This window comes from Protopterus annectens, chromosome 14.part0 (assembly GCF_019279795.1).
Source record: "Protopterus annectens isolate FY-2018-M chromosome 14.part0, PAN1.0, whole genome shotgun sequence".
Classification (NCBI taxonomy): Eukaryota; Metazoa; Chordata; order Ceratodontiformes; family Protopteridae; genus Protopterus; species Protopterus annectens.
This window is the reverse complement of record NC_056748.1, coordinates 322,472,370-322,484,953: the sequence shown is the minus strand read 5'-3', so window position 1 is coordinate 322,484,953 and position 12,584 is coordinate 322,472,370. Positions and strand designations below refer to the sequence as shown.

At 34.2% G+C, this 12,584-nt stretch overlaps 1 protein-coding gene across 1 annotated transcript in view; it reads left to right on the top strand.

The window, feature by feature from the left end:
• Positions 1-12,584, top strand: part of TACC2 (transforming acidic coiled-coil containing protein 2) — a gene marked incomplete in the record, with an annotated part of 1,481,681 nt that overhangs the window by 1,296,796 nt on the left and 172,301 nt on the right. Inside the window, 1 exon segment of the mRNA XM_044056051.1 lies at positions 908-1,000. Within this exon segment, the coding sequence (XP_043911986.1) occupies positions 908-1,000 (93 nt within the window).

Sequence of the window (12,584 nt, the reverse complement as noted above, 5' to 3'; positions counted from 1 at the left end):
ATATGTATTTTATATGTGTTGTGTCTTTAAATTTGTGGTTTTAAATTTTAATTTGTATCATGTGACATTTGATATATAAATAGGGGTGTGTTTGTTAGTGCTTTTGTAATACACTTGATGATGCCTGTTTGGTGAAAGCGCTTGTGTTTTGTTGCACTGTAATAAAAGTTTTGAACTGGATATATCAGCTGTCTCTGTGTCTTCCTATTCATTTGTTGCTGGAATTTTTTTTAGAAGTGTTTTTTTAATGACTTCATATGAATAATTTTTTTACGAATGAGTTTATATTTTAGATGTGTGGCCCTTTAAATCTTTTCAATGGTTTTGAATAAATACATTTTGAAGGAAACTGTTTATTGTATGTATTCTACTTGTACTTGTCAAAATGTTTTCAGAAACATGTTTTTCAACTTGCTTTAGGAAGAACAACTTGCTTATATTAATCGTCCCCCTTCATTACACTTTTTTAGTTTTTCCTCCCTCTGTCTTGTAGTTTGGATCATACCTTTAAAAGTCAAGTTTGCACCACTTTATAATAAACTGTTATAGATCGGTATTCTGTACATGTGCCTTTGGCTTCAACATGGTAATTTAAAAAAAAAAAAAAAACTATATGATACTTATGCCAAACAAAATGGCATTGCAGTGAAAATGTATTGTGCATACTTTTGCAGACAAATGAACTAATGAACTTTTTGAAATGCCAGATCATGTTTGTCATTTTGTGCTGTCCCACATTTTGAGTTTGTATTCATTACTTTTTTATTGTCATTTATGTCTTGGATACAATTCATCTTTTGGAAACTAAACTAGTTACATTGTCATGTTTTGGAAACTAAACTAGTTACATTGTAATGTTTTCACTTCATCTTTTTCTGTCACCTGTCTTAATTCATCCCATTGGCAGGAAGAGTTAGAGTTTGCTGCAATGAGGATAGAAGCCCTGACGCTAGCAAAGCAGATTACCCAGAATTCCCTGTTGTGCTCCTTAGATAATGAGGTATTTTGCCATGCCTGGAGTGTTGTATGCAATTTGCAAGTGTGTGTATCTGTGTGTGTGTGTGCGCTTTTGTGCATGTATGTGTTTGTGTGCATACTTGTGTGTACCTACTGGGAGTCTGAGCTTTGGTTTCCACAGTAGGATATGTGGAATGCAAGAACATGCAAGTTTTCAATGACTTTGCCTGTTTAGCATATCTGCAGTTGAAAACTGCATGACGTTCAGTATACTTATTTGGCTGAATGCTAAACTACACAGAAATGCTTCCACATTAACTGCTGCAGACTATCGATAGTTCTTGTACTAATGATCTTTTAGCTCAGAAAACAGCACTGTATTTAACCTATCTGTTATCACTGATAGTTGATGCTGACCTCCAGACATCATAACCGTATAAAACTTTGCACTGGGTCTTAAAAGCTAAAATCAGTAAGGGTCTGTAAGTGTCTATAAACTAATGTTTTACTGTCTGCAAGGTTGGATATTGATTTCTATCACTTTTTTGTTTGGAAGTTTTAGTGGACTTGTGCTAAACAGAAGCTTGCCCATGTGAGCTGTGCAGCTCAGTAACTGTGGGATACAGCCCTGATTGATTATGACCCAAGTAACTTGAATGTGATTAGAGGCCCAGACAATGGTGGAGCTGTGAAATGATGAGACAGTGCCTGCTCACCGCTTGTCTAAGGGACTAGGGTTGGATGCACAAGCCCACAGTGTATGTTCCCCTTTCCTGTTGGTCGATAAAAAACACATGAAGGCACACTTTTTACAAGAGAAGGACATAACCATTGACGGTCTTGATCAGTTGCAGAAACTGGTCACAACCCCATACATGCCTGCTTGTTAGAAGGCATGCACAAAGAGGAATGTAGGGTCACAATGTGAAAAACCCAGCCCCGTTCCAAATGGCATCACCAGTCTGAGCATGCACAACCCTTACCCTGATTGGAGCAAATGGTTTGATACAGTAGATGGGCGATGGCTTCTTGATAAGAAGAAGCCAATAAAGAAAAATATATGGGAAAAAAAATTCCAATGCAGACTTATTTGTGTATGCTGATTGCATTACCGGGCAGTCCAGTTGCAAGACTTTGCTTCCTCTGCAGTCGCAGTGAATGTCTTGCTTCTTGATGGTTTAAGTCCATTTTTCTTACTGTAACAAAAGATCATAAGCTTTTGCTTGTTTATGTTTAATACTAAGTTTTTAAGTCCATTTTCAGAAATTATCCACTTTGTTTTGAAAAACGATCAGTTTTTAACATTGAAAAAAATTAATTTAATCTGCATGCATATATAATTTGGTCACTGTGGATCAAAAGTGTAATGACACATATATATTAAAAGGTAGTATGTAAAATATTTATCCCCGGGAGTGATCCCACTGGTACTTTGTAGTATGTTATCGCCCACTCTCCTCTTCCTAATCTGGGCATTCTTTTGCTATCAGTCTCTGTCTCCCATCTACTTTACATGTTTTAAAATAATAAAGTTGCCCAGTCTTTATGCAATAATATGTGAATCCTACTACCCCTAAAGTCTTACCAAGTAGAGGCATATTAAAACCCTTTATTTATTAATCTTTCTGCTCAGCTAGTAAAGTTACACTGAATTAATGACAAAACTCTGCTCTTTGGGCATCTGTGTTGTAACAACCCATCAGCACGGAGGAAGGGCCTGTGTCCTTTGGGCATGTAGAACTCTACCATCTTCGTGTTTGAAGTAGTCGTACATAATAAGCTTACTGTCTTGTAGCTGTCTCCCTTCTTTTTCCAAATCATTCATTGACTTCTGTAATAATCTTATTGTGAGAAGGGGTTACTTGAACAAAAATGGGTACTTGTGTATTATCGCAACCAGATTTGGAACTCACCCTCATTGCTAAAGTTAGAGGGAAACTACTTCATGTTATGGTGAAATGGGGTGAGTAAACTCTAAATAACTTTTTCATCGTATTGCTTGTGAAACAGAACTGGGAACAATGGAGAAAATACTCTTCCTGGGTACCGTCCTTAAGCACCGTGAGAGAATGGGACGTTTCATTAAGGCTTACTGTAGCAGCTTGCCCGTAAGAGCAGCTATTCAGGGTTATGATTAATGTGCTTCTTTACATGTGCATTTCTACCCATTTTCTTTTGGGCTGACTTAATGGATGGCTGAAGTAAGGTGTGCAATCAGTTATTTTTTTCCCTCCACTGGTGTGTTGTATTTAAGTTGTGTTTTGGTATTTATAGGGCTGTGAGCGACTGTAACATGCTTCGCTTCAAGACAGATTAAAAGCCTATGCTGTTTGCATGCCATTCACGGATATCTGTTTTGCTAGGAATCGGTTTTCTGAAATGACTCTTCAGTAAGAGTAAACACTATGATAATTACATTTCACTGTGGAAGAATCTGGGCTTGTTTATGTGATAAGTGTTGCATTATTTCTTCTTCCATGCTGTTTTTCCTTTGCATTATATTGTGTCACTAAAACGCTACCCAGGAAGAGTAATTTGGCCATTTATTCCTGTTCCTCTTTCAGAACCTACATGAGACAATAGTGATTCACAGTGCACAGACCCATTTTCAGTTTACTATAAAGTCTTGTTTCGCTATAATATCAGCAATTACACCAGGTTTGAAATCTGATTGCAATAATACGCAAGTACAAAAAGATGTATTAAATGAACCTCATTTAGTCATATTGTTAATGGCACTTGTCACTATATCTGGAGGGGGGCTATTTAATCTGAGAAAGACAAGTCCCTCAATTTCTCGACAACAGTAATATGTACAAATGTATTGTCAAGTAATGCATGTGTGTTTGTGAGTGAAAGGGTTTGCACAAGCACTTAGTTAAAATTTGATCACTGGGAATGTTCAATTGGGCTGCCTTCTATGAGGTCCAATGGACAATAGCCCATTTGCTGTTTTAATAAAAAACTGAATCAAGTGACACACACCATAATCAGTAGTTTTCTTTCCTGCTTTTCTCTTCTTCCTTTTTATATGTTCTACATTGTTGCTGACAGCCTTTTGTAAGCATATGAACTTATACCTCATATCCATAGCTAAGTTGCAATGTTGCATCCCCAGCTTATTCTTTCTCTTGAAACGTTAATGTTTAGATTTTTGTTGAAGGCATTAATTTTAACTGTATCAACTCTGTTTATAATTTATCACCTTTTTATACCACCTGTCCTTTTTTATTCTTGCATACTTTAGTAGGTCTTGACTCTGTCTTCCTGCAATGTCCACATTTTATTAACATCCAACGTTTTTTGCAGCCTCATGTTTATATTTTTGCCTTTTCCCTGCAAGCTTATTTTTTTAGAATAATTCACCTATGTACACATTTTCCCACAGTGAATATGTGCTGCTTCTAGTGTGTGAGTATCCCTTCTGCTGTTTTAACCATTCTATATCTCATGTTAAACTATTCTATATCTCATGTTAAACTTTCTTTTCCTAAACTTCCTAAATGCCTGATACTGTACCATTCAAAAAAGTATACTTGTGTGATCACTGCCCATCAAAAGCATAATGACCCTTGTCTATTAAAATTATTAATATATAAAATATTTATCCCTGGGTTAGCATTCTTACTGTTGCTTCAAAATAAGTCTCAAAAACTTTTTACTGTCCTTGTCAGTAGTTTAGCTTGTTTTTTTGTCTTAATACTTTTACTGAAATTTTATTTAAGGAGCAAATACGTTAGTGTAAAACTAATTGTTTACACAAGTGTCTACATCGATTCTTGTTATACATATTGCTACAAATCATTAAAAAGATATAAACTGATTATTTTAATAGTAGTCACTTTTTATGCTACAACAGTGACAGTATTTATCAGTTTTGTAAATGAAGCTGAAAACTAATTTTTCCAATTCCCTGTAGTCATTTTCCTAGCTGCTCTTAAACTCCAGAGAAGTGAGGGTTGAGACTTGGTTATATTAGACAAATCCAGGTTTTCAAAGGAGTGAGTATGTACTATATGGTGATAAATTAACCTTCATGAGACAGTCATGTGAAGAAAGTGAGAGATTCCATGTGTGTGTGTGTCTATTAGATATAGATATGTAGATTTAATATATATATAAAATATACACACACGTATGTATATATGTGGTGTGTGTGTGGATATAGATATATATATATATAGTGTGTGTGTGTGTGTGTGTGTGTGTGTGTGTGTAATATATATATATATATGTGTGTGTGTGTGTGTGTGTGTATATGTATGTATATATATATATATATATATATATATATATATATACATACATACAGGTTTACCTTGAAAAAAGAACAGAAAAATGTTGAATGTTCAGAATAGTGAGAAATAACATCGCGGGATGAAACGTCAGCTATTCTGAATGTCGTCAGTTGACAAATCAAAATCTGATGCCACCCAACCAAATACTGGACCTGTGCCCCCCCCTTGGGACCCATGGTAGCACTTGTTCCTGGGTCCAGAGAGGTGGGGAATTTCGGTCCGTATAGGTACTGGTCTTGTTATGCAGGTCAGTTCGACACTATGTGTTCGTTGAGTTGTACGTCACTATTGTGAGTGTATCCTTGCTCTTTTGTGCACATATGTTGTTCGCACATACATCGTGTGACTATTTCAAGGTAAACCATATATATAATATAATATATATATATATATATATATATATATATATATATATATATATATGGTTCCCCTTCAAAACATCTAAAATCAAAACGAGACCATAACATCGAATTTCATAACATCTAAAATGTATAATATGTAATAGTGTATCACCAAACGTGTAAATGTTATAGTTTAAATTGTTAATCTTGTGGTATCACTTTGAGATGTTGTAATTTTTATTTGTATAGTTATTATTTAGGGTCTATATCATGAAGTCGAATACTAAAAACAGCGAACACACGTCGAAATCTAAAAATCAAAACCACAGAATGTTGAAGACAAGGTAGAGCGATTCCCCCCCCCCCCCCGGAAAAAAAAAAATTCTGCTCAAAAAAAAAAAAAAAATCCACAGACTAAAGTGGGGGGGCTTTTTTCCCTACCCCACCCCTACTTAAATATACCAACTCCGAGATCACACCACAGTGGAGGAAATGGCAAAGTCCCAGAAATGGCCCAGCAATTTTTTTCCCTGGGAAAAAAAAAAATCGCTGTTCTGGCCGTTCGACATTCTGTGATTTCGACGTTTAGAGTTTGTAAGAGCGTTCACTGTTTTTAACGTTAGACTTCATGATACAAACCCATTATTTATATAGTGTTTATTTTGCCAATCTGTGTGTATTTTTTAAGCCATACAGTTAAGTGATGTAGACATTATGTGTGCATTCTTTATGGTGATCATGATACAGTGGAGTTAGAAAATTAACTTTTTCCCACTATAGTGCGATCTCCGAGTTGGTATATTTAATTTACGGGGAAGGTGTGAGGGGTGCAGGTGGGCTTGCCTCCAAAGCAGAAACATAGTAAAAAGTGTGTTTGTAAGTTTGGTGGTGTTCTATGTGGAGGGGATGTTATTTTCATGTGATTTGTAGTGTTCGATGTTGTGATGCACATTTTAGATGTTATGAAATTCGATGTTATGGGATTTAGCTGTTTTGGGTTTTATATGTTATGATTTTAGATGTTGTGGGTTTTAAATGTTTTGAAGGGGAACTATATATATATATATATATATATATATATATATATATATATATATATATATATATATATATATATATATATATATATATATATATTTATACTTATATATATATATATTTATACATACACACACACACACACACACACACACACACACAGTGAGAGAGTGTATGTCATTGTTTAAGATAACAGAGTACTAATCTGATGCATTTATTTGTTAGCAGAGGCAGAGTTCAAATCCTGCCTCTCCCACACACGAGGTAGAATACGTTTCTTCTGAAAAAAATCTTAGGCTGATTTAAGTAAGGTATAGTTAAATTAATATAGTCATTAGTAAGGATATTAAATCACTTTATCTAATGTAGCTAAAGTTGAGCCATTAATTTGGCAAGCATAATCCAAATAGTGATCTTTGTCATGAAATTTATAGTTATGTTATTTATTTTGGCTTATTCTGATCTCCCTGTCTCAGCATTTGTTTCAAGTTTATTTAGAAAGTCAAGAATCGGGGTAGCTTGAAATTGTCAGCTTTAGAAATTAAGAACAGTCCATTTCCAAATCATATTTACCTGTTAAATAGATTGTATTAAACAATCTGTCTTAACATTTGATTCCGAAAGAGTGAATTGCTATTTTTTAAGCTTGGCATTTTTGAAAAGTGAAACCCCATGCTTCTATCTCTGGGTACTTGTAAAATTTCTAAATGTTTTAATATGTTAATGTAAGTATAATTGTCAGGGTTACCATTGTTTTTAAACAAATATTTCCTTAACAGCTACTTCACATTGTTAAACATTTGTGTATGTTGTATACTGATAATTGATCTTCATTTAACCAAATGGTTTCATGCATTTTTTTCCCATTTGGCTGAATAATCAGAATTTAACCTTAAAGCTAGTGTTGTAATAACTGAGGATATTGTATATTCTAGGTTAGGAAATTCTATTCCACCATTTTTTCATTCTCTTGAAAGATGTCCCAAAGCTATTCAAGTTTGTTTTTTTTGTTTGTGGTGGGGGGGTACCGCCCATAAGAACTTCAAAGAAATTTTAAATTATTTAATGTGTTCTTTAGAAGAAAATAAAGAAGTCTGTATAATGTATAGAATTTTGAGTAAAACAAGTATTTAGATTAAAATCAAGCAATTGTATGTAGAAAAGAATGCTATTCATTTTTGATTTTTTTTAATATTGTCTAAAATGTTTTTATAATTTATTGCTTCTATTTATTGGGGTAGTGGAGGACCCTGATTTTGGGGCAAGAGGTAGGGGACTGTGGTGGTGCAGTAGTTGGCACCAGCTGGGACAGTGCATCTTCTACATGCTGCAGCAAAACTGTAGCTGGCTAAATCCTCCATACAGCTACCTCTTCCAGCACATCCTCGGCAAGTTATGGACCTTCCGTTCTACGAGGTGCTCCAGGTTGCCATGTGCCAGAGTACCTGCAGGACCAGTGCCACTGCCCCGACCCTACAAGGATGTCCCTGGATATGCAAAGGGCAGCACTCCCTAAACTGGGACTGGGAGGTACTTGCTTGGGTCACTGCAAGGGATTTTGTAGTTGTACAAAATATGAACATAAATGGGAAAGAAATATAATAAAGGAGGACAAAGGAATGTATAAATAAAATAAAAACAGAGAAAAAAGAGGGGTGGTTAGAGGCAAAATTGAAAACACTCAGTACAATTACACGGTATTAAATTTCTTTCTTTAAAACAGTCTTATTTCTATAAATTTTTATTGAAGTAAAAAATATATATATGGAGTCATTATTCATGCTTTTATTTCAAAGTGTACAGGATGTGCTTTTGCAGACTTTGGGACAATGCAGCGTGCTTATACACACTTACCTAGCAGGACCATGTTTTTTAACACTTTTATTGAATTATCAATTGTGACATAGGCACATTTACATTTATATAAAATTAATCAAACTGTATTAACAAGTTCATCTTTACAACTGTTATACTTCACATATATTGCTATATATCAAGTAACCTAAGCAACATTACATGAATTAGTCAGTTCCTGTCCTTTTTTTAAACAAGAAACAGCTTTGCTTACATAATAAGTGATGGTTTAATAATCATATATTTATGTAATGAAAACAAACCACACTGACACAATCCTGGTTGCAAGCATTTTACGTCACAAACCATACTGATAAACTCCCAGTTGCCAACATTATACATCACTTATAATCTACCCAATCATTTTCAGTCATTTATTGCATAGCTCATTTAAGTCCTGCATTCTTATACCTCATTCTTCCCCGTATGTATTATTCCCATTTTTTTCCTGTGTAGTTTGCTCATAATCTCTTCTAAAAGATGTCAATTCCAATTGTTTTATCTCTGTTACTATATACACTACTTCTAATATAGTTACTATATTCACTACTTCTAATGCAGTTGGTTTTGATTTTGATTTCCATTTTATAGTAACTGCTTTATTTGCAACCACCATAATTAGACACAGCAAGACCTTACCGTGTCTAGGCAATTCTGATTCTCTATCATAGCTCAGAAAAATAATTTCCCTTGTCATACCAGTTTTCCCACCTAGCATCTCTGACACTGCATCCTGCAGGGAATCCTTAGTCTGCCAACTCATCACACTCCCAGAAAATATTTTCCCAATGACCTCTTTCTTCCCCATCACACCTCCAACATCTCCTTGAGCTATAAAAATATCTATGTAAACATTTCCAAGCAAAAATATATTCTAGATCTTGTTGCATATTTGGGAGATGTGCATATATCCTCCTGTTGTTTCTTTGTGAATTGCTTATCCAGTCTCTCCTTCCAATCCTTTTTAACTTCCTCTGATTCTTGTCATTTCTTGTAGTTATCATGCAGTATTTTATATGCTGTACTAATTATTCCTTTTTTAATGGCAACTTCTGTTCTAGATTCTACTAAAAGCATTACTAGTGCTAATCTTTTGTTCAGAACCCCCCACAATTTCTTTTTTCCTATACTCTGATGTCAATCCTTGATAGGGATGGCAGTCTCTAACCTGTATCTTCCCATTCTGTCATCTTTTCCCTCTGTAGTTATTTGCTCCCAGTACCTTGGTTCCTTTGCCAGTTTTCTTCAATAATTTCCAGTCCCCCTTTTTTCTGTTGTCTATATCCCTAATTGCAGTCATTCCTATCAGCAGAATCTGCTTTCTCCATTCCAGTGTTGGCATAGGTCTTTTCTGTTACATTATAAATATTGTATTCTGTGCGATTATTGTTATTCTCCTTAAAGGCCTGCATCCAAAATCCCAGTCTCTCCTTCTTTCTTGAGCCCCCCCCCCCAGTTTCAACATCATCCCTTTCCACTTTGGATTATAGTTTTCTGCTTGTGCTATGTATAGGCGCCTTAACTCTGTGTCTCTGAAATACCCCTTTAAATCGGGTAATCCCAATCCACCCTGTTCTGTTGGAAGAATCAGCTTATCCCACTTGACTCTTGCTATCTTCTCCTCCCAGATAAAGTCCTTCAGCTTTTTATTAATTGATATCTATAACTTCTCCTTTGGTCGATAAAAATATGCCTGTGCCTGACCTGTATATAAAACTAATGGGATTAAAAAAAATTAACTGCTTGTATCTTACTATCCATATCCATATAACAAAGCTTCCATTTTCTCAGTTTTTGTATTATCTTTTATTTAGTCTCTTCCTACATATCCTTAGCTGCCACACCAGAATCATTTTTAATCCATAGTCTTAAATACTTAAATGTATCATGTCCCCATAAATATGGATATTGCTGAACCAATTCATATATGGGTACATAATTTACCGTTATTGCCTTTGTTTTAGCTTCATTCATTTTGTATCCTGAAAAGATTTGAAACTGTCTCAGAATGTTCCACAACACTATAATATCTCTCTCTTTTTTAGGTTTAAAATAATATCATCTGCAAATAGAGCCAGCTTTTATTAACTGCCATATCAATTGTATCCTTGAACTTCTGAGTCCCTTATTTACTTTGCCAGTCATTCTAAGTACAATCCAAATAAGAAATGGGAAAGAGGGCACTATCAGAGAGGACCCCACCCATTTTAATTTTCACCTCCAATCCCTCCTATATCCTGCTTATCAACCATATCTATTTTTCAGGAAATGCAAATGCTTCCATTGCCCTGTTCATAAAGTCCTAGCTTTCTCTGTCAAATGTTTTCTCTGCTTCAAGACTCACCAACAGGTAGGACAGTGTTTAATATCAAGTAATGGTTGGATTGTACATGTTGCAGTCTCCCACACAAACATTATAATCAACGTTTTTTTTTTAATTGAAAAGGATTACTGTGAAATACAGCATTAATATCAATTGTCATAAATCGATACAACGTATAAAATCAGTGATATGCCTAAATAGTGCACTAATATCAATCCTGCTTTGAAGTAATGCATTGAATGCAATTTATTCCTTCGGTTACAAATATCTTTCACTAATACGCTCATATATTTCTTTTTCCTTCATTTGCATACTGAAGTCTGTCACACTCACACTCGTACTGTAGTGAGTGCATTCTATTCATTCATTTACAGTATTTTTTCATTGACTAAGCTCTATCAGTACATTCATTAAATACAGTAATAAAATCAGTTAAAGACAGAAGTGCTGCAGTTATACACTGATAACTTGTCTCTCCATTGCTTGCAGTAATGCAATAAAATGCACTGTATTGCTTCAAATAATTCTGCATGACTTAATTATTTCCTCATGTATTACTGAAATAATTTAAAAACAGAATTAGTGTACACTAATTTATTCAAGATTACTGCTATTTATATCCAAGTATGCCATTACTATTTCAATGCAGGTGAATTCATTGCTTTATTTGATTGACTGTGCATTTGCTTAAACATATAGTATCTGCATTCTCATAATTGTCTAATCTTCCATTTACTGTCATTAATAAACAAAAAGCAGATGGGTTTGTTGAAATGTTTTCTTTAAATATTTGTGTTTTGCATGTAACCATCTGAATTTGGTTCAGCATGAATGTCCAAACATACAGAACAATGTTGGAAGTTATGGAAGTTTTCATTTCCTACGTTGTTCAAAAGTGTGTGTTTGATGTCTTCCTGATCAATTCTAAGCACATAAGGTGATAATTTAGAAATGTATGCAGAACTAATAATATTGCCTATTTCTAAGTAAAGTGTGTGCATGACATTCACTTTACAATGCTACAATCCTCTCCATCCTTCCCCTAACCTCCAGTTTTACTAGGGTATGGTATCTTACTGACTTCAGCCATATTGGATGTGCGGTTACAGTTTGGAAAACAAAGACTCTGTCATTCAGCTAATACATTTGTAAACAATTCCTGGCCAAAATAAACTGTCTTCATGTAATTTCAGTAGTATCAAAGTTAATGCAATAATAAACGAAAGTATGGAAATGCAAACATTTTCTTTTTTTTTTCTTTTTGTCTAAAGAGATGGAGAACTAGTTGTTACAGCATTTATATATATATATATATATATATATATATATATATATATATATATATATTTATATATATATATAATATGCAGATTAATGTTTTGCCAATACATTTCTTTCTTATGTTCTCATAAGTATTATGTTCTTTTATGTTGATGTACTTCTGTATATAGATATGTTGTGCTTTCTGTAGCACAATTAAAATGAGTATAGAAAAATGTATGCTGGTATATGTTTTTTTATCATATGCCTTCAGTAATGCAGTGTCCTTAAAATGTTTTACCTATGTTAAGCACCCCCCCAAAAAAAATTATACTTACTTTTATGTCCAAAAGTGATCCCATACATTCATGTATTACTGCTATTTGTAGAAATAAGAATACCTTAATTTGCGTGCAGAACATATAAATAGACCTGAATTTACATGGCTAAATTGAATACCACCATATTAAATTCCCATTGTTCAAGCTAGGAAAGGGATATGTTCAGAAATTG